Raw genomic sequence first — 26,599 nt, 5'->3', positions numbered from 1 at the left:
TCCTGCCTCTCCAACCATGCCCAGGTGACTGTCTGGTGAATGTGGGGCAGGCTGTGGATGTAGTCTACCTGGACTTCAGCAAGGCCTTTGACACCATCCCCCACAGCAAACTGCTGGCCAAGCTGTCAGCCCCTGGCTTGGACAGCAGCTCTCTGAGCTGGGTTAGGAACTGGCTGGAGGCTGAGCCCAGAGAGTGGTGGTGAATGGTGCCACAGCCAGCTGGCAGCCAGGCACCAGTGGTGTCCCCCAGGGATCAGTGCTGGGCCCTATCCTTTATCGATGATCTGGACAAGGGGACTGTGTCCATCATCAGCAAATTTGCAGATGTCACCAAGCTGGGAGCAGGAGTTGATCTGTTAGAGGGCAGAAGGGCTCTGCAGAGGGACCTTGCCAGGCTGGACAGATGGGCAGAGTCCAACAGGATGGCATTCAACAAGTCCAAGTGCCAGGCGCTGCACTTTGGCCACGGCAACCCCATGCAGAGCTACAGGATGGGGTCAGATTGGCTGAGAGCTGCCAAACAGAAAGGGACCTGGGGGTACTGGTTGACAGCAGCTGAACATGAGCCAGCAGTGTGCCCAGGTGGCCAGGAAGGCCAATGGCATCCTGGCCTACATCAGGAACAGTGTGGCCAGCAGGAGCAGGGAAGTCCTTCTGCCCTGTTCTCAGCACTGGTTAGGCCACACCTTGAGTCCTGTGTCCAGTTCTGGTATAACTCTGCTCTTTAATAGCAGGGTCTGTAGGAGATCTGGCCTCCAGATGGTCTGTTCTGTTTTATACTTTTAAGATCTGTTCTGAGACTTTAAGAAAATGTGCACTATCATTGCTGCCAGCAAAAGCAGAGCTGGCTTGTCAAGGTATTCACTGTCAGCAGGAGGTGACACACTTCTTGGCCCTGTGTGAGAGTCAAGGTGCATGATGGGCATAGTTAAAGGACTTTGATTGTAAGACTCTAAGGATGCTCAGTGAAGGCATAAGAGGACCAAAATTGTGTGTAAATCAGGAATCACAACAATCTAGAGGCAAGAAAACTGGATTGTGGGAACACAACGTTCCTAGGAATATCCATTACTTAAATTCTCCTCTTAATCTGGCTTGCAGATAGACAAGGACAGTTGAAAACAGCTCCGCTGGGGCACTGCCTGCATTATCAGCTTCAAGTTTGGCTCTTCAAAGCAGGTAGAGTATTTTTCTATTGCCATTCCTGCCAAATCCAGCGCAGCAAGCTGGTGCTCTGGGAACCATGATACCTGCTAGAAAAGCTGTTGGTACACTGGGAACAAAGAGGTTAACAGCTTCACAGTTTAGTATGAACCTAACAACGAGCAGCCTCCCCTCTGACATTTGAGGAACAAAAATCTCAAGAGAAATGCTAACACTGATGATTAGCAGGCAGTGAAAGGTAAATGCCATGGTTTGCTTTCACTGTGGCCAACTTTCCTGTAGTTTCTCCAACAATGTGGAGGTCTGGCAGTGGCTGACTGGACACACATGTGTCGATGGACCATTAGACATCCTGGCTGCCCTGGGTCCAGGGACACAGCCCACTCTCACTACCCTCCTTCCCCCCAGGAACCAGATTCAACTCGACCCATGACACTGATGTTGCCCTCTCAGTGTTATACTTTGATATATGATCTAGAAAAAAAATTGCTGTCTTTAACACTGGGATGTTACACACTACTAGAGAGGAGGGAAAAAGAGGAGCAGTGAAAGAATACATAGAATAAACCAGGTTGGAAGAGACCTTCAAGATCACCGCGTCCAACCCATCAACCAATCCAACACCACCCAAACAACTAACCCACGGCACCAAGCACCCCATCAAGTCTCCTCCTGAACACCTCCAGTGATGGCGACTCCACCACCTCCCCGGGCAGCCCATTCCAATGTGCAATCACTCTTTCTGTATAGAACTTTTTCCTAACATCTAGCCTGAACCTCCCCTGGCACAGCCTGAGACTGTGTCCTCTTGTTCTGGTACTGGCTGCCTGGGAGAAAAGACCAACATCCATCTGTCTACAACCTCCCTTCAGGGAGTTGTAGACAGCAATAAGGTCTCCCCTGAGTCTCCTCTTCTCCAGGCTAAGCAACCCCAGCTCCCTCAGCCTCTCCTCACAGGGCTGTGTTCCAAACCCCTCACCAACTTTGTTGCTCTTCTCTGGACTCGTTCCAGCAAGTCAACCTCCTTCCTAAACTGAGGGGCCCAGAACTGGACACAGGACTCGAGGTGCAGCCTAACCAGTGCAGTGTACAGGGGCAGAATGACCTCCCTGCTCCTGCTGGCCACACTGTTCCTGATGCAGGCCAGGATGCCATTGGCCCTCTTAGCTGCCTGGGCACACTGCAGGCTCATGTTCAGTCTACCGTCGACCAGCACCCCCAGGTCCCTCTCTGCCTGGCTGCTCTCAGCCACTCTGACCCCAGCCTGTAGCTCTGCATGGGGTAGTTGTGGCCAATGTGCAGAACCCAGCACTTGGATGTGTTAAAAGCCTCCTTGTGCTGTAACTTTCACAGTCTGTTTCTGCTATTCCTTCTGTGTTGCACATGCAAACTGTTTTACCCCTGGCTGACACTCACGGAAAGGTAATAGAATAGAATAGAGAACAGAAATAACCAGGTTGGAAAAGACCTTCAAGATCATCTGTCCTCAGCTTCAGAGCTGAGTAAAAGTCAAGTTTCCTCCTGTGTACATGATATCAGAACTGGTGCTTACTGGGGCAGCACGTTTGCCAGTGAAAAGGGATCAAAATACAGCAGCTTCAGTTCAAGCTGAAACTTACAGATTCAAGCCGGGCAGCGTGGAGGCAGCAAGTTGAAAAAGTGAGCTCTGCCATGTCCTCTGCTCTGAGAGGAGAATGCAACAGTGTCAGCACTTTTGGTGGAATTGCTCTAGATGGGGAAGGGTGAAAATGGGGGCTGAGTCAGGCCCAATACATTTGCCCTGGCTGGAAGCAGAAGGCTGCCCTTCACCAGTTTATTCAAGCTACACAGTGAAATCCTCCAGCGCAGCTTGTTCCACATTCATTAAGCTCTCTGCAGAAGTGAGAGTGGGCACGCCTGCCAGGAGCCCTGAGGCAGATCCTCTCTCCCATTTCCCAAGGCACTGCATCATCTCCTAGGCTGAACTCTACTGTAGAGAGCATTTACAGCTTCAGCGGGCTGCACCAGAGCCCCGGCAGCAGCACGGCCGGGCGCACCGGCGCATGTGCGCGCACAGGAGGCAGCTAAGGCCAGCCCCCAGCAGCAGGGCATCCTCTGCTGCTGGATTTTTCCAGCTGGAGCATCTTGCCGGCCCTGCTGGAATTTATGGAAGCTGGTTTCTGACGCGGGGCGTTTCTGTTACGACAGAGACCCATCGACTAAAGGAGGCAGAGCTACAGTCGGAGGAGGAGAAGAGAGGGAGAGAAAGAGGAGGAGAGAAGAAGGACATCGGGAGAGTGAAGATTACGGAGGGAGGAAAAGGCAAAGAGATACTTAAGAGATGGCTGAGTTATAATTAAGAGAGCAGAAGTAAAAAGAAAGGGCGAGAAGGAGAGCTGTGATGAAGGAGAAGGAGCTCAGAGACTGAGTCAGCCTCGGGACGGCAAGCACCAGGGGACGAGTTCAGGGAACACCCCAGCATATGAAGGAGGACCTGCGCTGTCTGCATCTTCACCATGAGCACAAGGAAGAGCTGCCTCCTGCCACTGGGGCAAGGAGACCAAGAGGAAAAGCAGAACGAGCGTACTTCTGACACGGAGCCGCAGGAATGTGAGGTGGAGCTGATGAACAAAGCTATTCTGCAACAGAAGAGGCGCCTGAAACAAGCGACCCAGTTTGTGCATAAGGACTCTGCTGACCTGCTGCCCCTGGACGGCCTGACAAGGCTTGGCACCTCCAAGGATCTGGTGAGTCCAGTGGGGCCCCGTTTTGGAGGGGGGTCTTCCTAACAGTCTTCGCTCCAGTTGGGCTTTTGTGAAAGCTCCATAGGTTCAGTAAAGATACAACTTTGGCACCATCCAGGATGAGGTCAGGCTGAGGGGAAAAACGCAATTACCCATTTTTTGCATTCATCTCCCCATGCAAGCACATAGGGACCCAACGCCTTGCAGGGGCAGGTAGACATGGACTGGAAGGACTCTCCTGCATCCAACTTTCCACTTGCCCAGTGAATACATCTGACTTGTGTCTTTCCATGTGTCTAAAAACCCCCTGCACTTCTGCCTGATCCAGCTCAAAAGCCAACTGCTTTCTGGACTCAGCAGGAGTTCATAAAATCCCCTGAGGCTTATGTTTGACCTTCTCACCTTTTTGCATTATTGTCTCTCCCCCAGTCCCTGGGTTTCTGGAGAGGCAAGCAGGACTGCTAGCCAGGCAAACAGGCAGCTGCTGTGACCAGCACCTGTGGATGACACCTCTGGGGAGTGAGGCTTGTGGGCATCCCCTTCTGGACATGTGGAGCTGGAGGCATCAGTGAGAGGATGTGTTCCAGGAGCCTGGGCAGTTTGTGATCCGGAGGGACTTCCCCAAGACTGGGAGCAGTTTCCCACGGGATCTCTTATTTGCTTAAATGCATGCATCTGACCCTTGCTCTGACAGTTTTGTTGTCTCAATTCTCCTCTCTACTGTGTAGTTTAACTTCTCAAGGATGTGGTGGTTTAGACCATTTTCCTGAAAGAGGGCCTGCTCTGGCCAGTGGTGGGGGTATAACCACTTATTTCTGCTGTGCCAGTGGATGTTACAAGAGCTCTTGCCCTTTCCTGCAGCCCATGGTTCCCTCAGGCCATCACAGCAGCACCACAGATGCTCACGCATGTGCTATCTTCTCCAGCTTTTTCCTGGCTCCTGTGGCAGGCCCCAAAGCTTGTGTGGAACAAGCAGGGTTGTAAGCACTGAGCTTGAATGGAAGACCTTGTGGTGTGGTGGCTCTGCCATGTGTACACAAGGGGTCAGTGTCATGTTCCATGACAGTGCATGCTGCTGAGAGTCTGTGGCACGGCTTGGCCAGGTCAAGGGTGACTCCTCAAAGTCACCTGCTCTGCCAGCCCCTTACAACCACACGTGTGGCTGTCAGCAGGAACTGCTTTTGAGTGTCTCTCTGGCCCTGAGCACAATTGCTGTCTTCAATACAAGGCAGGAGTCCCATAAATGTCATGTAAGCAAGGAATGGGACCTCTTCTCCCTGTGGAGAAGGAGGTCTGGCCATACCAGGGCTCAGACTGGCACCATGGGCAGACAAGCACTGGGCCTTCATGCCCTGCAGCACTGCAGCTGAAACAGGTCCTCAGGAAGGGTCCCTGGGCTCCTCCTTCTGCAGCTTTTGGCAGGGAATAGGGAGGAGCCACTCTTTGGTCTTTTGGTGCCTGTTCACTGAGTCCATTCACAAAGGCAGGGAAAAACCTGTGCACCTGCTTTGCTCTGGGATTAACTCCCGACGCACCATACCTCAAAATGACAACTGTGTTGCTAGCCAGAGGCCTCTGTGAAAGTCCTGCACAGTACTGGTGGCAGCTCAACCCCCAGAGACTGGCATTCTGGAGCCCCAGATGCTTGCTCTGGTGATACAGGCCTTGCTTGAATCACTTGTCAGAAGCAGCTCTCTTGGCCAAGCGAGTCATCGTAGACAGGAGGCTTCCTCAGATGCAGACAGCATTGAGTCACTGAAAACCACTGCATAGTTCATGTTTAGTCTGCAACAGAATGGCTGAAACGTTTTTTTGCCAGGGTGTTAAGGAGCAGTGAATGAAAGTTAGTGTATTTTGTGCCATGGAAATTTTGCACTGGTTGTGGGAGGCTCAGGATTGTACGGCGCCTGCACACGGTTCACACAGTGCCACACCTGAGGTCAACACAGGAGCTGTAGGACCTCTGCTTCTAGTTTACCTTGGAGCAAGAAAAGCCAAGCCTCAGATATCCAAGAGCAATTCAGCAGTTCACACAGCCTGATGGGCTGTGACACCGCTGTGATGTCTCGAGGGCTGCAAACTAGACTCCAAGATACAGTCTCAGGTACTGCTCCAGCCCCACATCATGTCTCCATGGATCTGACTCTCCTGCAGGAGAGGAATTCAAGGCTGAAAACAAAGAATCACCCAGGAAGTGCTACAGAGGTTGATCTTAGAGTGCAAAACACTCCAGAGTCTTATAGCACTTGCACTGAGAGAGATTTAATTACCTTCCCAAAGCATGTCCCTATGGTCAGTGTCAGAGGCTCCAGCTGTGGCAGCCTTGCATGGCTCTGGTGTCAGTGTCAGGGGCTCCAGCTGTGGCAGCCTTGCATGGCTCTGGTGTCAGTGTCAGGGGCTCCAGCTGTGGCAGCCTTGCATGGCTCTGGTGTCAGTGTCAGGGGCTCCAGCTGTGGCAGCCTTGCATGTCCCTGTGGTCAGTGTCAGGGGCTCCAGCTGTGGCAGCCTTGCATGGCTCTGGTGTCAGTGTCAGGGGCTCCAGCTGTGGCAGCCTTGCATGGCTCTGGTGTCAGTGTCTGGGGCTCCAGCTGTGGCAGCCTTGCATGTCCCTGTGGTCAGTGTCAGGGGCTCCAGCTGTGGCAGCCTTGCATGTCCCTGTGGTCAGTGTCAGGGGCTCCAGCTGTGGCAGCCTTGCATGGCTCTGTGGTCAGTGTCAGGGGCTCCAGCTGTGGCAGCCTTGCATGGCTCTGGTGTCAGTGTCTGGGGCTCCAGCTGTGGCAGCCTTGCATGTCCCTGTGGTCAGTGTCAGGGGCTCCAGCTCTGGCAGCCTTGCATGTCCCTGTGGTCAGTGTCAGGGGCTCCAGCTGTGGCAGCCTTGCATGTCCCTGTGGTCAGTGTCAGGGGCTCCAGCTGTGGCAGCCTTGCATGGCTCTGATGTCAGTGTCAGGGGCTCCAGCTGTGGCAGCCTTGCATGGCTCTGGTGTCAGTGTCAGGGGCTCCAGCTGTGGCAGCCTTGCATGGCTCTGGTGTCAGTGTCAGGGGCTCCAGCTGTGGCAGCCTTGCATGTCCCTGTGGTCAGTGTCAGGGGCTCCAGCTGTGGCAGCCTTGCATGGCTCTGGTGTCAGTGTCAGGGGCTCCAGCTGTGGCAGCCTTGCATGTCCCTGTGGTCAGTGTCAGGGGCTCCAGCTGTGGCAGCCTTGCATGGCTCTGATGTCAGTGTCAGGGGCTCCAGCTGTGGCAGCCTTGCATGGCTCTGGTGTCAGTGTCTGGGGCTCCAGCTGTGGCAGCCTTGCATGTCCCTGTGGTCAGTGTCAGGGGCTCCAGCTCTGGCAGCCTTGCATGGCTCTGGTGTCAGTGTCAGGGGCTCCAGCTGTGGCAGCCTTGCATGGCTCTGGTGTCAGTGTCAGGGGCTCCAGCTGTGGCAGCCTTGCATGGCTCTGGTGTCAGTGTCAGGGGCTCCAGCTGTGGCAGCCTTGCATGGCTCTGGTGTCAGTGTCAGGGGCTCCAGCTGTGGCAGCCTTGCATGGCTCTGGTGTCAGTGTCAGGGGCTCCAGCTGTGGCAGCCTTGCAGGGCTCTGTGGTCAGTGTCAGGGGCTCCAGCTGTGGCAGCCTTGCATGGCTCTGATGTCAGTGTCAGGGGCTCCAGCTGTGGCAGCCTTGCATGGCTCTGATGTCAGTGTCAGGGGCTCCAGCTGTGGCAGCCTTGCATGGCTCTGGTGTCAGTGTCAGGGGCTCCAGCTGTGGCAGCCTTGCATGTCCCTGTGGTCAGTGTCAGGGGCTCCAGCTGTGGCAGCCTTGCATGGCTCTGGTGTCAGTGTCAGGGGCTCCAGCTGTGGCAGCCTTGCATGGCTCTGGTGTCAGTGTCAGGGGCTCCAGCTGTGGCAGCCTTGCATGGCTCTGTGGTCAGTGTCAGGGGCTCCAGCTGTGGCAGCCTTGCATGGCTCTGTGGTCAGTGTCAGGGGCTCCAGCTGTGGCAGCCTTGCATGGCTCTGTGGTCAGTGTCAGGGGCTCCAGCTGTGGCAGCCTTGCATGGCTCTGGTGTCAGTGTCAGGGGCTCCAGCTGTGGCAGCCTTGCATGGCTCTGGTGTCAGTGTCAGGGGCTCCAGCTGTGGCAGCCTTGCATGGCTCTGTGGTCAGTGTCAGGGGCTCCAGCTGTGGCAGCCTTGCATGGCTCTGATGTCAGTGTCAGGGGCTCCAGCTGTGGCAGCCTTGCATGGATCTGATGTCAGTGTCAGGGGCTCCAGCTGTGGCAGCCTTGCATGGCTCTGATGTCAGTGTCAGGGGCTCCAGCTGTGGCAGCCTTGCATGGCTCTGGTGTCAGTGTCAGGGGCTCCAGCTGTGGCAGCCTTGCATGGCTCTGATGTCAGTGTCAGGGACTGCAGCTGTGGCAGCCTTGCATGGCTCTGATGTCAGTGTCAGGGGCTCCAGCTGTGGCAGCCTTGCATGGCTCTGATGTCAGTGTCAAGGGCTCCAGCTGTGGCTGCCTTGCATGGCTCTGATGTCAGTGTCAGGGGCTCCAGCTGTGGCAGCCTTGCATGGCTCTGGTGTCAGTGTCAGGGGCTCCAGCTGTGGCAGCCTTGCATGGCTCTGGTGTCAGTGTCAGGGGCTCCAGCTGTGGCAGCCTTGCATGGCTCTGATGTCAGTGTCAGGGGCTCCAGCTGTGGCAGCCTTGCATGTCCCTGTGGTCAGTGTCAGGGGCTCCAGCTGTGGCAGCCTTGCATGTCCCTGTGGTCAGTGTCAGGGGCTCCAGCTGTGGCAGCCTTGCATGTCCCTGTGGTCAGTGTCAGGGGCTCCAGCTGTGGCAGCCTTGCATGTCCCTGTGGTCAGCGTCAAGGGCTCCAGCTGTGGCAGCCTTGCATGGCTCTGGTGTCAGTGTCAGGGGCTCCAGCTGTGGCAGCCTTGCATGTCCCTGTGGTCAGTGTCAGGGGCTCCAGCTGTGGCAGCCTTGCATGGCTCTGATGTCAGTGTCAGGGGCTCCAGCTGTGGCAGCCTTGTATGTCCCTGTGGTCAGCGTCAAGGGCTCCAGCTGTGGCAGCCTTGCATGGCTCTGGTGTCAGTGTCAGGGGCTCCAGCTGTGGCAGCCTTGCATGGCTCTGATGTCAGTGTCAGGGGCTCCAGCTGTGTCAGCCTTGCATGGCTCTGTGGTCAGTGTCAGCGGCTCCAGCTGTGGCAGCCTTGCATGGCTCTGGTGTCAGTGTCAGGGGCTCCAGCTGTGGCAGCCTTGCATGGCTCTGGTGTCAGTGTCAGGGGCTCCAGCTGTGGCAGCCTTGCATGGCTCTGGTGTCAGTGTCAGGGGCTCCAGCTGTGGCAGCCTTGCATGGCTCTGGTGTCAGTGTCAGGGGCTCCAGCTGTGGCAGCCTTGCATGGCTCTGGTGTCAGTGTCAGGGGCTCCAGCTGTGGCAGCCTTGCATGGCTCTGATGTCAGTGTCAGGGGCTCCAGCTGTGGCAGCCTTGCATGGCTCTGGTGTCAGTGTCAGGGGCTCCAGCTGTGGCAGCCTTGCATGGCTCTGTGGTCAGTGTCAGGGGCTCCAGCTGTGGCAGCCTTGCATGGCTCTGATGTCAGTGTCAAGGGCTCCAGCTGTGGCTGCCTTGCATGGCTCTGATGTCAGTGTCAGGGGCTCCAGCTGTGGCAGCCTTGCATGGCTCTGGTGTCAGTGTCAGGGGCTCCAGCTGTGGCAGCCTTGCATGTCCCTGTGGTCAGTGTCAGGGGCTCCACTGTGGCAGCCTTGCATGTCCCTGTGGTCAGTGTCAGGGGCTCCAGCTGTGGCAGCCTTGCATGGCTCTGTGGTCAGTGTCAGGGGCTCCAGCTGTGGCAGCCTTGCATGGCTCTGGTGTCAGTGTCAGGGGCTCCAGCTGTGGCAGCCTTGCATGTCCCTGTGGTCAGTGTCAGGGGCTCCAGCTGTGGCAGCCTTGCATGGCTCTGTGGACAGTGTCAGGGGCTCCAGCTGTGGCAGCCTTGCATGGCTCTGGTGTCAGTGTCAGGGGCTCCAGCTGTGGCAGCCTTGCATGGCTCTGGTGTCAGTGTCAGGGGCTCCAGCTGTGGCAGCCTTGCATGGCTCTGGTGTCAGTGTCAGGGGCTCCAGCTGTGGCAGCCTTGCATGGCTCTGGTGTCAGTGTCAGGGGCTCCAGCTGTGGCAGCCTTGCATGTCCCTGTGGTCAGTGTCAGGGGCTCCAGCTGTGGCAGCCTTGTATGTCCCTGTGGTCAGTGTCAAGGGCTCCAGCTGTGGCAGCCTTGCATGTCCCTGTGGTCAGTGTCAGGGGCTCCAGCTGTGGCAGCCTTGCATGTCCCTGTGGTTAGTGTCAGGGGCTCCAGCTGTGGCAGCCTTGCATGGCTCTGATGTCAGTGTCAGGGGCTCCAGCTGTGGCAGCCTTGCATGGCTCTGATGTCAGTGTCAGGGGCTCCAGCTGTGGCAGCCTTGCATGTCCCTGTGGTCAGTGTCAGGGGCTCCAGCTGTGGCAGCCTTGCATGTCCCTGTGGTCAGTGTCAGGGGCTCCAGCTGTGGCAGCCTTGTATGTCCCTGTGGTCAGTGTCAAGGGCTCCAGCTGTGGCAGCCTTGCATGTCCCTGTGGTCAGTGTCAGGGGCTCCAGCTGTGGCAGCCTTGCATGTCCCTGTGGTTAGTGTCAGGGGCTCCAGCTGTGGCAGCCTTGCATGGCTCTGATGTCAGTGTCAGGGGCTCCAGCTGTGGCAGCCTTGCATGGCTCTGATGTCAGTGTCAGGGGCTCCAGCTGTGGCAGCCTTGCATGTCCCTGTGGTCAGTGTCAGGGGCTCCAGCTGTGGCAGCCTTGCATGTCCCTGTGGTCAGTGTCAGGGGCTCCAGCTGTGGCAGCCTTGCATGGCTCTGGTGTCAGTATCAGGGGCTCCAGCTGTGGCAGCCTTGCATGTCCCTGTGGTCAGTGTCAGGGGCTCCAGCTGTGGCAGCCTTGCATGGCTCTGATGTCAGTGTCAGGGGCTCCAGCTGTGGCAGCCTTGCATGGCTCTGGTGTCAGTGTCAGGGGCTCCAGCTGTGGCAGCCTTGCATGTCCCTGTGGTCAGTGTCAGGGGCTCCAGCTGTGGCAGCCTTGCATGGCTCTGGTGTCAGTGTCAGGGGCTCCAGCTGTGGCAGCCTTGCATGTCCTGAATTCGAGCAGGGGCTTGCATCATGTTAAAAGAAAGCAGTTTCTCCTGCAGCCTCTCTGCTGTGTGCTCTGGGTGTGCATGCAGCCTATGCAATGCAGCCAGCAGGGTCTGGAATTTGATGGGCTCACCACAAGTGGAACCTTCACTTTTCCAGTTTTCTGATACCTTGTCTGGGGGGACAACAACCACTCAAACAACCAACCAAGCAAACCCCTCAACTTTCAACAATTGTTTTTTTAATGGGAAAAAATCAAGTAGCTTCATGAGCTAAAACATTCTGAAATGATGAAGCAGATCTGAAGGTCTGGCTTCTGGCCTCCCAAAGACCAAGATCCCTAAATCATACCACACCATTAATCATAGCAAGGCCTTGAGATTTCACATTGGAGAGCCTGAATGTGTGAGTTGCACTGGGAACTCCTCTGACCCTTCTAAAGGTCCTGAGAGGTTCTCTCTTCCAGCTGCTGGCCCAGCTCCCCTCAGGTCATCTTTCACCATCCTCTCCATCTCGTTGTTTCTTAACAACCCAAGTGAGACAACCGTCTCCACTTCTCCATCTCGCTGGGGAGACAGACGACAGGGAGAGCCTCAGGAGTCTGCTCTGGGAGTCTGCACCAGTCCCAAAGCTCAGCTCTACCTCATCAGCATTTGGCCTCTTCCCAACATGAGTGGCAAGAGGAAGACAGAAGTGGCAGCTGCAAAGGGCTGGCTCTTTCTGTGGGAGAGGTTGCAGGGAGAGGGAAAGGTCCTTTGCATGCCAAATTGTGAGAGGCGACAGAAGGGAGGGAGGGAGGAGGAGGGAGGATGGGATGTGGAGACCTGCTGTTGGTTCCTTTTTCCCATGGCCCAGATGTTAGTCAGCAGTCGAACTGGCACTGTGCTCAGAGGATTTAGGGAGTGAAATGCAGTGGCCAGCTGTGCTGTGGGCCTGCACAGTGGGCTGGGAAAAGACTGAGAAGAGAGGGACCGTTGTACTTTGCTTGTTCAACTGCTGCGGCATGGGAATGATCTGACTGCAATCTGACCAACCACAAGGCCAGTCTGAGGCACAGACACTGTGGTTAATCCAGCCCAGCTCAGTGGCAAGCCTGCTCTCATTCAGATGGTTTGCATGCAAAGTGCTGCACTCTCTGGAAGCTGGTTTCTAGAATTGTTTCCAAGAAAGAGAAAAGCAACAATTTATGCTGTAAGATAACAGCTCCTTTAATTGCCCTTGTTCACATGGGTGGCTGTTACTGAGAGCATTGTCAGCTCTGAGCAGCTGCTCTCCTGGAGAAGGGCTATGGGGCTGAGCCCAAAGAGAAAGGACAAAGCTGCCTCCCGCAGTTCTGCTTCATGCCCGTTCTTGAGTCAGTTGCTGTGCAGGGGCTGGAGGCACTGGAGCAACACTAGGCAAAGCTAAGTGTGAGGTGGATGACCAGGGGAGCTTTCTCTCCGAAGCAACACTTCCCTCCTTGCCCTGCCATTGCATGCACACAAAGTTTTTCAGCCATTCAGCTCCCTTCTCGTTGTGAAGGACACAGGTGATCATAGACACTCCCCTAACCAGGAGGGGAGTCAGAAGAGCACCGCTGGTGAGGGAGAGGGGCAGGGACAGATGACAAAAACCATTAGAAGGTAGTTTTAGTTTCCTATGCAGGAGAAGCTTCCTGCTTCACTACAAACGACTGCTGGTACATCTGCAAGTTTTGGAGTCCTGCCTTCTTGTACCACATTTACATCACATGTGCTGTGTCCCCTGTGGGCTCTCAGAGTGAAAGCTGTAGCTGTGGGGCGTCAGCACACACTCACCAGGTAGGGTGCTGCAGAACTTGAACGGTACAAGACTGCCAAGTGCCTGCTTAGCTGAGCGAACAGATACATGTGAGCAGAGCATGTATCAAACATGTTCTTCTCCTCCAGTAACTGCATTCCACACCTGCTTGTCACAGAACTCCCAGCACTTTAACATCACCTTGGTTGCTGCAGAGAAGATCTTGGGATTTAAAGAAAGGGGGTTTGGATAAGCCTGTTATTCATCAGGATGATCACCTGGGTCATGCATTTGCAGCCTGCTTTCCCAGGCTAGCGAATGTCCTTGTCGTCAGCTGTGTACTCAGCTGGAATTTCTCTCTCTCTGTGACGGAGGCAGCAGCCACACAGTGTGGTGCAGCGGCGCCTCTTGGAAGGCAACCTGAACAAGCTGCGGGGCGAGGCCAGGGGCCAGTCTGCACGGGTTCCGTCTCCGCTGGCAAAAGACCGGGATGAAAGGATGGAAAGGGGAGAGGACAGGAGAAAAGAGACTTCACCTCTGCTAATACAGTGCCAGGTAAGGCAACAACAAACTGATGATGATCTCACTGTCACAGCAAATGCTCACTAAGGTACAGCTACCCCACTCCCGAGGGCTTTGTTATTAACTGCAAATATCTGGAGAGAAGACAGAGAGAGTGCATTTCCTGCATGGAGTCTCCCAGGCTTTCAATTCAGTTGTCCATCAGATAGAGGAAAGCCCTTCTGCATTCTGTTTGTCTGTATTTGAAGATAAATTACCTTAATCACTTCTCCTTGCTTCAGAGGCCAACTTTCCCATGATATGAGGTGTTTCATAAGTGCATAGGGAAGCAAGGAATGCCTCCTTATCACCTTAAGATGGGTGCCCCTAGTTACTGGATCCAGATTCTGGATCTAGGGTGCCCCTAGTTACTGGATCCAGATGCCTGATTCTCTCAGGCATCAAAGAAAGTGGCTAACTGCTCTGAATTAGTGTCATTGCATTTCTTGATGGAAGCAGCATTTTTAGCTCACTTTTCTTCTTGTATCTTCTATATAGCAGAACACACTCCTATCTGGGCCCCTTTAGGTGAGAAAAAGATGTGTCCCATGGAAGAGGGCTGCATGCTTAAGCTGTTCAGTAATATGCAGGTATGAGACTCCTCAAGATACAGCCCTAGTACATTAAGCCTGTGTTAAAGCTGTGTTTATTCAGTTGCCTGTCCTAAAGGACAGCTCACATGCTAGAGTGTAAACTCTACACATACACCTTTGCAAATGCAGCTGGCACAACTGTCGTGGCCCTGTGTCCTGAGCCAAAACTGGGCTAAGATTCCAGAATTCCCTTGGAGTTAATGAAAGCAAACTGACAGCAAACAGCTGAGGAGTTGGGTTTGTTAGAGCCAATGAAAACTCATGGTAATGGATCTTAGAGATGCTTGACTGTGCTGGAGCAGACAGGTAACGGGAAGAAGGAGGAGACTTAAGAAGAGAGAGAATTAAGAAGTAATTTAAAAAGAAGTGGCAGCTATCAGCACTCCTTGGATCCAGTGACATTTTCAGAGGCATAGTCCAAGTCCTTCAGTGGCAGGTGTACATCCTGGTAGGGTCTTCTGCAGTAGATGCAACGTGTGGACCCCAGAAGTTTGGGTCCTCTTATACCCCTTAGGCAAGGGGCGGGAGGGGGGCAGGGTAGTGGTCTCTGCAAAACACAAAGGGAGGTGTGCAGAGTGCTCCGGTGCAATGTCTGCCTTCAGCCTTTCCGTGGCGCTGTTGCAGCGGCTTCCCACCTCCACAGCAGTGATCTGCCAGGCCAGCAGCTCTCTTGGAGAGCTATTAAGGGCTACCAAAACCATCAGCCTGCCTATTCACACCAGGTATGTCATACATTGTTTTACATAGAATACATAGAATAAACCAGGTTGGAAGAGACCTTCAAGATCATCGCGTCCAACCCATCAACCAATCCAACACCACCCAAACAACTAACCCACAGCACCAAGCACCCCATCAAGTCTTCTCCTGAACACCTCCAGTGATGGCGACTCCACCACCTCCCCAGGCAGCCCATTCCAATGGGCAATCACTCTTTCTGTATAGAACTTTTTCCTAACATCCAGCCTGAACCTCCCCTGGCGCAGCCTGAGACTGTGTCCTCTTGTTCTGGTGTTGGCTGCCTGGGAGAAGAGACCAACATCTGTCTGTCTACAACCTCCCTTCAGGTAGTTGTAGAGAGTAATAAGGTCACCCCTGAGTCTCCTCTTCTCCAGGCTAAGCAACCCCAGCTCCCTCAGCCTCTCCTCACAGGGCTGTGTTCCAAATCCCTCACCAACTTTGTTGCTCTTCTCTGGACACCTTCCAGCGAGTCAACCTCCTTCCTAACCTGAGGGGCCCAGAACTGGACACAGGACTCGAGGTGTGGCCTAACCAGTGCAGTGTACAGGGGCAGAATGACCTCCCTGCTCCTGCTGGCCACGCTGTTCCTGATGCAGGCCAGGATGCCATTGGCCCTCTTGGCTGCCTGGGCACACTGCAGGCTCATGTTCAGTCTACCATCAACCAGCACCCCCAGGTCCCTCTCTGCCTGGCTGCTCTCAGCCACTCTGACCCCAGCCTGTAGCTCTGCCTGGGGTTGTTGTGACCAATGTGCAGAACCCGGCACTTGGATGTGTTCAACCTCATGCCGTTTTGAGACAGTAGAGTCATTGGGCTCTCACACACAACGAATTGCCACATAAACATAGCCTGGTAGCAAGTTCCTGCGATGTTCAGATCAAATATCATGGGAAGCCACCCTCTGGCTTTTCCCCCCAGCCTTTAGGCATTACTTACTGTGGGTCTTAGACTTTGCTGTAGGCAGGTTAATGTGACAAAACTGGGGAAAACAGACTGGGAGGATGAGTGGCTCTCAGTGTAATTTCTGGAGTATTTTTTCCCAGCAAATGGAGGGGGTTGTTTTCCTTTAATCACTAGTCAGTGTTGTTCTGGAAGAGGAAACTCAGTGGCAAAGGGCAGGGTTTTTCCAGGTAGGCACATGGAACAAGGATAGGTGTGCACAGGTACCAGCTGCAGTAGCTAACTCAGCATCAGAGACCACTGCTTCGTTCTCTGTTTGTATTTCTCATGGCACTGTACCCCAGCTGTCACAAACATCCTATTTTTCATCATGAAGGAGGGTTAATGAACAGCACAGCCAAGGAAATAGGTCTAACATTGCACTTTGCTCTCTCTGGACTAAGTACTTTCTGCACAGGCATTTCTCTCTTGAGATCCAGTCGCTGTTTGCCACACTTAATCTTCTGCTGAAGGAAGGGAAGCTCTTCTTTTTAGTCTCACTGATTTTCATGTCCACATCTGTGAACTTCAAAGAGCCTTGCTTGTCAGTACAGATCTATGGCAGGAAATAGCACTCAGGCTGCCAGTTCATTTTAGCCAGAGAGGTGGTCTGGTACTGTTTTGAGAATTCATTGGTGCAGTGTTTTTATTAGAAACATAACACAAGTCCCATCAAGTCTCTTCTCTCTGCCAGCAGCTCCCATGAAAAGATATCTGCCAGCATAAAGCTTCTATTTACACTCAGGCAAGTGTGCCTCCAAAGCAGCAGCAAATGCATCAGCTCTCTGGTAACTGAACTAGGCTAGGAAATAAAGATGAATGTATGAAAACTTCAGTGACACAGGGAGATTCAGGCAGTAAGTGTTTTCACTCTTAACAGGTTATGGTTGTCCTGTGCCTAAGGCCTCTTTAACTTTCAGAGATCCAAGACAGATCCAGTCTATACCAGTTGTACTACAGGTGGGTTGCTCAGGTGGTACTTGAGTGAATTGCCTGGTTTCCTGGCAGTTTTAACCAAGCTTACCATGGCTGGCATCTGTATCATAAAATCAAGCTGCTCTTTCTTTTTCCTTTGTACTGGGGCCTCCCTCTCTCATTGATTTGTCAATAGATGCTTCAGTGGATTCCACTGTTGTCCAAGGCTGCTTTTCTTCTGTGCAACCTGGGATTAATCAGCCTTGGTTGGTTGGTTAAAACAGCTTCTTGACTCTGGAGCTGAGATTATTTCAGGGGGAAAAAAAGGCTATCTAAATGGTCATCCTTGCTGATTCCCCTCATTCTCTTTCTTGGAAATCCCTAGAATTGTTCTTAGGATAAAGATTAATGATAACTGGTAGTAATAGACTGAAAATTCTGGGATAGAGGTGAGAATGAGGTGTGACTGAAATGCCTTTGTCTTCGAGAAGGCTTGTAGTGCCTAAGCTGCCTTACCTGGTCTGCATTGTATTTGTGGTACACTGGACCAAGGACTTTCCTTCTGCTGCTGGTGAGTTCTCTGGGAGAGCAGTTAGTGGTCTAATTGGAAACTGGGTAACTTCTGTGAGGCAGCTTGAGCTGATAACTGTGTTTACCACTAGATGGGATGAAATGCTGTTTTCTTCAGCATAATCACTGCCCTGGTTTATCCCAGCAAGTGTCCAACTTGCAACTTTCCCAGCCTGCTCTGAAACACAACTCAAGGCTCTGCCTAGATGCAGTTCAGGTTTAGAGAGTGCTAATAGCTCATGTATCTCAGGCTTGCCTGCTTTAGATTCCTTAGCAATTGCTCCCCACACCCCAGGGCTTCTGTTTCTGAAGAGCTGATACAATGCCTTTTCTGTAGCTAGGTGATGAACTAGGCTTCTGTTAGCCACAGGGATGGTTAACTCTCTTCCAGTAGAGTCCATGTCTGCTTATGAGGATGAGCTGAGTCAGCTAGACACTTCTGGCAGGTTGCAATCTGACCTGACCTGACAGTCATGGGTGATATACCCACTTAGGCAGTCAGGAGGCACAGCACAGGATGAGGAGGTAGATGCTTAGGATGTATCTGCACATTGTGCTGTACCTTACCTTTCTGCTTAGTCTGGCCACAGTCCTTTCTGGCAGGGAAGTGAAGGCCAGACAGCACAGACACAGAGCTCCAAAAGCAAAAGGGGAAGGGACCTTAAAGATGGTCTAGTTCCAACTCCCTTGCCATGAGCAAGGCTAATGGACTATTCTCTGGGTCCAGTCAATATCCCAGCTGTTTTCTTCCCAGAAGCTTGGACTTTGTAATGTCAGCTTTTGCCACAAGCAACTGTCATGAGGTAGAACAGGATCTCTCCAGCTGGTTTGGGGAACCTCTGTGGGCAGGCACTACTCCTAGTCCTGAGTGTTTAAACTGGACATGCCAGGCAGCCTGGAGCCACCGCGACAATGGTTTTTCTTAAGCAGAAGTATTGCCAAAGTCAGGAGCACCTAAGCAGAGTGCTTTGCAGCTCTTCCCCACCTGCAAGGCTCCAGCATGCACCCCTGCTTGTGTGAAGCAGATTTATGCCAGGAGGCAAGAGGCATGCCTGAACAAAGAGAATGGATGTGCATTCTGGGAGCAGGCTTGCTCGGCTTGCTCTGCTACCAACTCTGCCATGTGTGATCTGCATTGCCATGGGACCTCAGCTCCAGATGCTTGGCAGTGAAATGGGACTGCTTGTTTGTGAAGGGTCTGGGGAGCATTCCTCTATGACTGTAGAAGGAGCTGCAGTGAGGGCTTCTGGGGCTGCTTCCTCTGTGGTCTGACTGTTTCATAAGTCTTCCAGCTGGTATCAGGTTAAATTTGTGCTCCCCAGTCTGTGACTTTGTAGTTCTGTGGCAGCTGACACACTGTGTGACATGAGTTTTTTACCTGAAATCCAGTATAACAACAACATCAGGAGCTGTTGAAAACAGGCACCTGTGCATATTTTCTGTGTAGATACTGCTTGAACATTGCTCTCCTTGTTGCCAGAGGAGGTCACACAGGTTTAATGCACTTCCTGCTAACCCCACTGGTGCTGTTTAAATACATGTCCTATCCACATCCATGATGTTACGTGATTCCTGCTGAACTCTGTTAAACAGTGCAAGTTGAGATCTCCAGCTCCAGTCTTCCAGTTCTTGAGAGTTTCTCAGCTAAGTGGCTGTTCCTGGAAAGCTGCATATCCAAATGTACAGAATGAAGACATTCTCTACCCTGGTGAGATGCAGGCTAGACCACAGGAAGAACTCCAAGACAAAAAGACTTGAAGTTTCCAGCATGCACTCTCTGAACCTGCCCTGAGTGCTGTCAGCCCTCAGGCTACTGCTGGTGTTGGGTCTGCTTGCAGCAATCTGGTGTTTTTCACAGTGTCTTTTTTCTCTTTGTAACAAAGCACAAATAACACATTTTGGGAAATGAAATCTTGGAGATGCTGGATCACAGAACGCAGGGTTTGGAAGGGGCCTCTGAAGATCATGGAGTCCAACCCCTTCACCAGAGCAGGGTTGCCTAGAGTGAATCACCCATGAACATGGCCCAGGGGGTTTGGAATGCTCCAGAGACAGAGACTCCACCACCTCTCTGGGCAGCCTGTTCCAGTGCTCTGCCACCCTCAAAGTGAAGAATTTTCCCCTTATATTTATCTGGAACCTCTTGTGTTCCACTGTGTGTCCACTGCCCCTTGTCCAGTCACTGGTCACCGTTGAGAAGAGTCTGGCTCCACTGAACGTAGCTCTCTGTGATGATTAGCCATGCAACAATCATAAACAGATTTAGTTAAGCTATCAGGAAATGGAGATGTTTGCCTTGCCCCTGCTGGTGATGCATTGAGTCCTTGATGGTCATGCCAATCCTCTTAAGGTGTTGAAAGCTTGTCAGAAATGAGCATAAGGGCAGAGGAGCTGTGGGAGGGCTGTTACTGCTTCTGAGTGGATTATGTTCCTTTAGAAACTTTTGTCATAGCAGCTATTGCTCTGCTAACAAAGCTTTCTGAACAAATTCACTAGCTGGGCACCTTTGACCTTGACTGGCTGGGCAGATGGGCAGAGTCCAAGGGCAGGAGATTGAACACATCCAAGTGCCAGGTTCTACACATTGGCCACAGCAACCCCAGGCAGTGCTACAGGCTGGGGTCAGAGTGGCTGAGAGCAGCCAGGCAGAGAGGGACCAGGGGGTACTGGTCGATGGTAGGCTGAACATGAGCCTGCAGTGTGCCCAGGCAGCCAGGAGGGCCAATGGCCTCCTGGCCTGCATCAGGAACAGTGTGGCCAGCAGGAGCAGGGAGGTCATTCTGCTCTGTGCTCAGCACTGGTTAGGCCACACCTTGAGTCCTGTGTCCAGTTCTGGGCTCCTCAGTTTAGGAAGGAGGTTGACTTGCTGGAAGGTGCCCAGAGAAGGGCAACAAAGCTGGGGAGGGGCTTGGAACACAGCCCTGTGAGGAGAGGCTGAGGGAGCTGGGGTTGCTTAGCCTGGAGAAGAGGAGGCTCAGGGGAGACCTTATTGCTGTCTACAACCACCTGAAGGGAGGTTGTAGTGAGGCAGAGGTTGGTCTCTTCTCCCAGGCAGCCAGCACCAGAACAAGAGGACACAGTCTCAGGCTGCACCAGGGGAGGTTTAGGCTGCAGATTAGGAGGAAGTTTTACACAGAGAGAGTGATTGCCCATTGGAATGGGCTGCCTGGGGAGGTGGTGGAGTCACCATCACTGGAGGTGTCCAGGAGGGGACTTGATGGGGTGCTTGGTGCCGTGGGTTAGTTGATTAGGTGGTGTTGGATGATAGGTTGGACATGATGATCTTGAAGGTCTCTTCCAACCTGGTCTATTCTATTCTATTCTATTCTATTCTATTCTATTCTATTCTATTCTATTCTATTCTATTCTATTCTTGACTGAAACACTGCCCCATTAATGTCAATGATAACAGATAAGTATCTGGGCAATCAAATACAAATGAAAGGAGACAAATTCAAGAAGCAGCTTTGGGCAGAGGTTTGCAGAGCACTCAGAGCAGTGGGTAGAGCACCACTGTCTTGGATGAGTCTTCTGTGGTTTAACTATTGCCTACACCACCACTCTTGGCTGTGTTGCTAAGAAAGGTCTAAGGAACTGTCACACTGCTTGAGGAGTTGGTATGTCAGTTTTGAGACCACAGTCATTATCTGTTGTTGTTTTTCCTAGTGCCAAGGTCAAGTATTGAAAGTGATTGTTAACACTGGATGTCTGCCAAATCTCATCTCCCGGAGCTGTTCCAAGCAGCTGGGGTAAGTCTGCACAGTAGAAAAGGAGGAGTGGCTAAAATAAAAACCCATTGCAAGAACCTAGGCAGCCCCAAAGCTAATTGCCAGCAGCTCTGCATGTGCACATGGCTCTTTAGGAGGAGCTGAAGAGGGTGGGTGACAAGGCAAGGTATCAGGAGTGCTGGCAAAGTTGTGTGCAGACCCCAGGTGAGGAGACAGAGCTGTGTGCTTCTGTCTGTGTGTATTGCAGAGCAAAGCTGCCCAGCTGATTGTTTAGCCTCAGTGGTGAGGAGCCCAAATGCTCAGCACGTTGTGGTTTTGCTTGTGGAGTGTGCTTCCAGACCTGCTACATGAAACAGATCCCTCCTCTTGGGGGTCTCTTCCCATTGAGACCAAGAAGTACTGCCACCAGGGAAAAATCTTCTTCCTCCACCTGAGACAGTAACATCTCTTGTGTCCCACAGGCTGGAAGAGGCATCTGCCATGGACTGTGGAGACCTCTCTCTTCCCATGCCCAGGGTTGTTGGCCGAGTAGAACACATGGAGCTGCAACTTGGCCAGGAGACAGTGCTGTGCTCAGCACTGGTTGTAGGTGAGAGTGTCAGCCCCTTCTCTCTCTGTTTTGCTGTGTCTCTTATGCATCTCTGGGGAAAATGCAACATGGTAGGAGGTTGGTGATGTGGCCACCTCCACTGCTGGCCAGCATCAGTGTGTGTTAGGAATACCCTCAATGGCAAAGGCGAAGGCCATAGCAAGAGTACAGAGAAGACAAGAAGAGATTGGAAGTGGGGAGCAATGAGATGCTTTTTTGATCTTAACACAGGATGTGAAAACATTTCTTTTCCCTCTAAAATCAACCTGACTTAAAATTATCCAGACTGCTTAATTAGTCCTCTGGTGCCCTGTGTTCTCCTATTGAATGGACACTTGTGGCTTTGGCTGGATGGAAGTCACCAGAGAAACTGACAGAGGGCACAGCTTAATCCCCAGAGTGTTTCTCTGTATACTTGTCTGCCTCTGCTGCAGGGAGCACCCTGAGCAAGCTTAGGAGCCCAGAGTGCTGAGTTTTGCTCTGTGTCCTGAGGCAGGAGCCTTTGAAGGAAGGAGCTGTAGGAGACAAAGCCAGGTCAGCAGACCCTGGAGCACATCCAGTGCATGTTCTGCAGTTACACCAAGCTGTTCATATGCTGAAAACAGCTTAGCCATACTTTTTTCCCTTCCTGTTGTCTCTATTAGTCTTCTAAGTTTTGCCTTCTTGCCTTTATCTCTCTCATCTTTGACAAGTACTATTCATCTTCCAAAGCCTTTCTTGCTCTCTTTCAGGTCAACTCTTCCCACATTCCTGGTCACCTAGAAAGAGCTTCCTTCCCCATTCCCATCTGGTGTCTCCTCTACTTGTTCTTGGCCTTCATTGGGAGTCTATTGGTATCAGCCCAGGCTAATTTAGTCCTGTAGCACCTGTCCATTTTGCTGTGCTGTGGAAAAGGCTGCCTGGAAGGAGCAGAATTGCCTTGCAGCTCCCTGTGCAAGCAGTGCTCTTGCACATGTGATTGCAAACGAATTACAAAATACAGTTACAGGTTACAGGGCAAGCAGATATCCAGCAGACATGGGAAGTGTCAATGATGTTACTGGTTGAATCCTGTAGACTCCAGGGATTCCTTATTCCCTGTCACTGAAGTTCCTATGGCTAACTCTGGGATGCAGGAGGTCACTCTCTTCTCGTCCATGCCTGTTCTCAGTGGCAGGTTTGGGCAGTAGCAAGGGTGAATTCCAGAGAGGACACAGACAAAGTTAAAGTGCAATGGCACTGGGCAGAGCAGGGGAGGGGAGGACAGCTGAGCTCTATGGGAAAGAGTGGCATGGAGAAGCCTGGCCCAGTTTGCTCTTTGTTATGTGGTGAACAAGATAGGAGCTGGCTTTGGAGCACAGTGGGGGAGATGAAGATCCCAGTACTATTGATGGTCCATCTACACTGCCTGGATGTATGGGCGGATGCCTCTCAAAGCAAAGGTGGGCTCAGCACTGCCCAGCTATGCAGGCATGCTGCAGAGGTCAAAGAGCAACCCAAAGAGCAACTCTGAAATCATGGGTGGTGTCTGCTTATGCCAGATCCTCTCTGGTTTCTCCTGTCTGCATGGAGGAGAGGGTGAGAAGGGATGTAGGCACCAGTGAGCCATGAAACTATGTACCATGTTGAAATGCAGAGGAAATTATCTGGTGCCATAGAATAGAATAGAATAAACCAGGTTGGAAGAGACCTTCAAGATCATCATGTCCAACCTATCATCCAGCACCATCTAATCAACTAAACCATGGCACCAAGCACCCCATCAAGTCTCTGGAGGTGTTCAAGGGGAGACTGGACGTGGCACTTGGTGCCTTGGTCTAGTCATGAGGTCTGTTGGGACAGGTTGGACTTGATGATCCTTGGGGTCTCTTCCAACCTTAGTTATACTGTGAGACTGTGAATTACATAGATTACCACACACAGAGCAAAGGCTTTATCAGCACTCACATAAACATAATCACTAATGGCCCAGTCCCTGGTCCTGCTTTCTGGCTCATCAGGCTTGACATTCACTAGCAGAAGCTTGCACATCCTGAGCCTCTAGTGCCACAAGCACACTCATACCCACAGAATCCTCAAATACCACTATAGCTTCCATGTCTGTCTTATATCCACATCTAGACCCTGGGCCTTTTCCTAGTACTAACCAAGATCTTGAGTCTTTCCAGATGCAGCCTTCCTTCTACTCACTGGCTGGACCAGACTGGACTTTATCTGTTACTTATATAGAACCACAAGCATATGGCATTAAATTCACTAGGGTAATATAAACACACCCAAGTCTTTCTAGTTAGTTCCTTTAGACTTGGCACACATAGGCCTTGTCCTCTCCAGTTGCTGACTTAAGAACCTAAAGCCTGTGTGATCCTGGGCAGAGATGGGACCCAGAGCTCTCTTGCATGCTGATCTCTCCAGCTGATGGCATCTAGCTCTGTGGCCCATAGTCCTTATCCAGTTAGTGAAAGAGATCTTACAGCACCCATTGCAGTGCCTGCAGTTGCTGCACCCAGGTGTATAATGCCTGTGGCTTGTGGTCCCTTCCCTGCTGGCACCCAGACTTGCACCTTGGTCTCGCTAGCTGCTGGCGTCTGTGAGCTGTGTCCTCTTCTGGCTGCTGACAGACCTAGAAGCCCTGTTGCCTGTGGTCCCTTCAGTTACTGGCACCCCTCCTGCATGAGACACTCTCTGGTTGCTGATCTCAAGACCTGTTTGCCCTTTAAGCTGTGGCATCTTCTGCACTTACTAACACTTAAGATGCACAACAGCCACATGTAGGATAGAGAGATTACAGAGAGAAAAATCACTTCATAAGAAGATTGCAGCCACTGGGCCCAGGGTTTGGTCAGACAGGTGAACTGACCAACAGTCTGCTTGCATGTTACTGGCCCCTTATCCCCTCTCCTTTCCCTTTTCCCATGCTTGTTCTTCCTGATGCACCCTGATGCTTGCCTTCTCCTGCCTTTGGCCATTCTCCTGCACATCCAATAGTAGGTTTTACATGATCTCACCAGCCCCTTCTGATGTCTCATAGTAAGTTTCAAACAACATCACAAGCCCCCTCAGATACCTCAGAATAACCATGGTCCCCTCCTCTTATCAACTGCAGTTTTATTTTGACACTCTTCAGGCTGTGCCTAAGTAGCTCCTGTAATGGCTCATCAGAAGAGTGCTGGTCTTTATTGTCACTGTTACAACCTGCTTGTTGATGTTTGTGTGTTTAAGTCATCACTTTCCCTGTTGTTTACCTTATACTGAACAGACCATAATCGTATCACTTTGTGAACCAGATGCTCTCATGTTCTACTTCTTCTTACAGGAGAGACACACTTTAGAGGGGCAGTGCATACAGTCTTAAGCCTGATCAGTCTCTTCTCTCTTCTCAGATGATGAAACCCTGGAGTTTTGCCTTGGTCTACAGACTCTGTTGTCTCTCAAGGTAAGGAACAAGTTGCTGCTTACTGCAGGGCTTCTTTCAAGAAGGTCTTCAAGATTTGGTGGCTGCAAGCAACAAAAGTATTTACATCCAGGTCTTCCAGTGTGCCACTTGCAATACTTGTTGCACAGCTGCCTGGCTGACTGCAGCTTGCTCTGAGCCACTGGTTCCCTTCCAGTCCTTGAAGGCTTTAAGAAAGGAATCTCCCAACAGATACTATCACATCTTCCATTTGTATTTCTGAGCTGCAGGCAGAAAGAGGAAAGTGAGGAGGAGACAAGGCAAGGCACAGTGTGTCATGAGTTGTATCTGTGTTGTCTTTTGCAGGTAGATGTAAAAAAGCTCTGCCCTTGCTTTGAGCCAAAAGAGCTGTATTATCTTGTCCAGTGTCCAGTACTAGCTGGAGACAAGTCCTCTCCTTTTGTTAGTTCAGCTCAGGGTTAGTGCTCTGCTGAGCCTGTCTCCTGGCTCAGAACAGGGCTGCAGCAAGCTGGCTCTTTCCTGTGAGGTATTTGTAGCCACATGCCAGACTCATAAAGAAGGGAAAGCACTGGGCTGAATGGCTGAGTGATGTGAGGACATCACCTCAGAGGGAGTCACAGGAAAGCAAGTGGAATAGCCCTGTGAAGGATTTGGAGAGGATTCTATTGAATAGAAGCAAAGAGGCAGCACGGGGATCGGTGGGGGGGAACTGTAAGGTCTCTCCAAAGCCAGAGCAGAGTTGTTGGATGATACAGGTTTTCCCCTGTCTGTGCAGGAAGTAACTGGCTCTTCCCCTTCTTTAGTGTTGCATCGACTTGGAGGAAGGAATCCTGAGGTTTAAAGCACTGAGTCAAGAGCTGCCTTTTCTACATGCCTCTGAAGAGCCTGGTCAGTGACTGGGCACATTCCCCACGTCTGGGGGTGAGGAGACTTGCTGCCATGAGATGAGAGAGAGATGAGGGTGAGGCTCACATGCCCCTAACCTTGCTGAGTTCTGGGCTAAGGCATTCACTGGGGAGTGAGAAAAAGGCCAGTGGTGCTGGAAGCTGTTGTTGCTAGGAGTGCCTCATCTTGAGAGATGGTCCTCCTTTCAGTGGAGCCTCTTTCTTGTCCCCATCTGCTGAGTGGCATTTTGTTCTTTTCTTTCCTGGCTTTCTTGGATTTTTTCCTCTGGTCACTCCAATTTCTGCTTCTGTACTAAATTCACCCTACCCTTTTAATGATTTGTTTACAGTACCCTCTGTTCATGAGACAAGGAAGTATCTGCGAGCAGTTTCCTGTCCTTTCTCCAAAAGCCTCCTAGGATTGCCATGAAAGTTCTCTTCCCTTTGCTTCAGTATGGTCAGACTCCACTCCTGGCAGTTTGTGGGCAAGGCTCTGTAGCCTGTCCCCTCACCTGGGTCACTGGATTGTGTTACTTTGGGCTGGCTTAGAGCAGAACAGGAGTGTTGTCTTGGGAAAACCACACAGCAAGAACACTTCCAGAGCTCTGAATTACAAGAAACTCGTGCAGAAATGCTGAGCATAGATGCCTAGAGTAGGGTGGCTACTCCCAGGGGCTTAGGCTTTGGCACTGTGTACTTGGCCACTAAGCTATATGATAGGAATGGCAATGCTTATCCTCTCCTGGTGTGATACCTAGCAGCCAGATTTGCACACCCTGCTCTTCTCACCAGGCCTCTCCTTTCTGCACTCCAGCTGCTGGAGCTATGTTCCTGTCACCTCTGCTGCCTCATCAGAGATTCTGCCCCTCTGTTTCAGTGCTGGGATGACTCACAGCACCCAGAGTGTTCTGTTCTTTCAGCTGCTTC

The 26,599-nt window shown here is 52.1% G+C and overlaps 1 protein-coding gene across 1 annotated transcript; it reads left to right on the top strand.

Moving 5' to 3' along the window:
* The first annotated feature begins 3,233 nt into the window (after positions 1-3,233).
* Positions 3,234-26,174, top strand: NRIP2 (nuclear receptor interacting protein 2). The gene is made up of 6 exons (XM_009896659.2): positions 3,234-3,890; positions 13,137-13,313; positions 20,744-20,826; positions 21,267-21,394; positions 24,757-24,809; positions 25,592-26,174. Exons 1-6 carry the CDS (start codon positions 3,660-3,662, stop codon positions 25,682-25,684), a joined length of 765 nt encoding a protein of 254 aa, XP_009894961.2. The 5' UTR covers positions 3,234-3,659; the 3' UTR covers positions 25,685-26,174.
* The last annotated feature ends 425 nt before the right edge of the window (positions 26,175-26,599 follow it).

The sequence above is a fragment of the Dryobates pubescens genome, chromosome 8 (genome assembly GCF_014839835.1).
Source record: "Dryobates pubescens isolate bDryPub1 chromosome 8, bDryPub1.pri, whole genome shotgun sequence".
NCBI lineage: Eukaryota > Metazoa > Chordata > Aves > Piciformes > Picidae > Dryobates > Dryobates pubescens.
The sequence above is the reverse complement of the archived record's forward strand: the minus strand, read 5'-3'. Positions and strand labels throughout refer to the sequence as shown.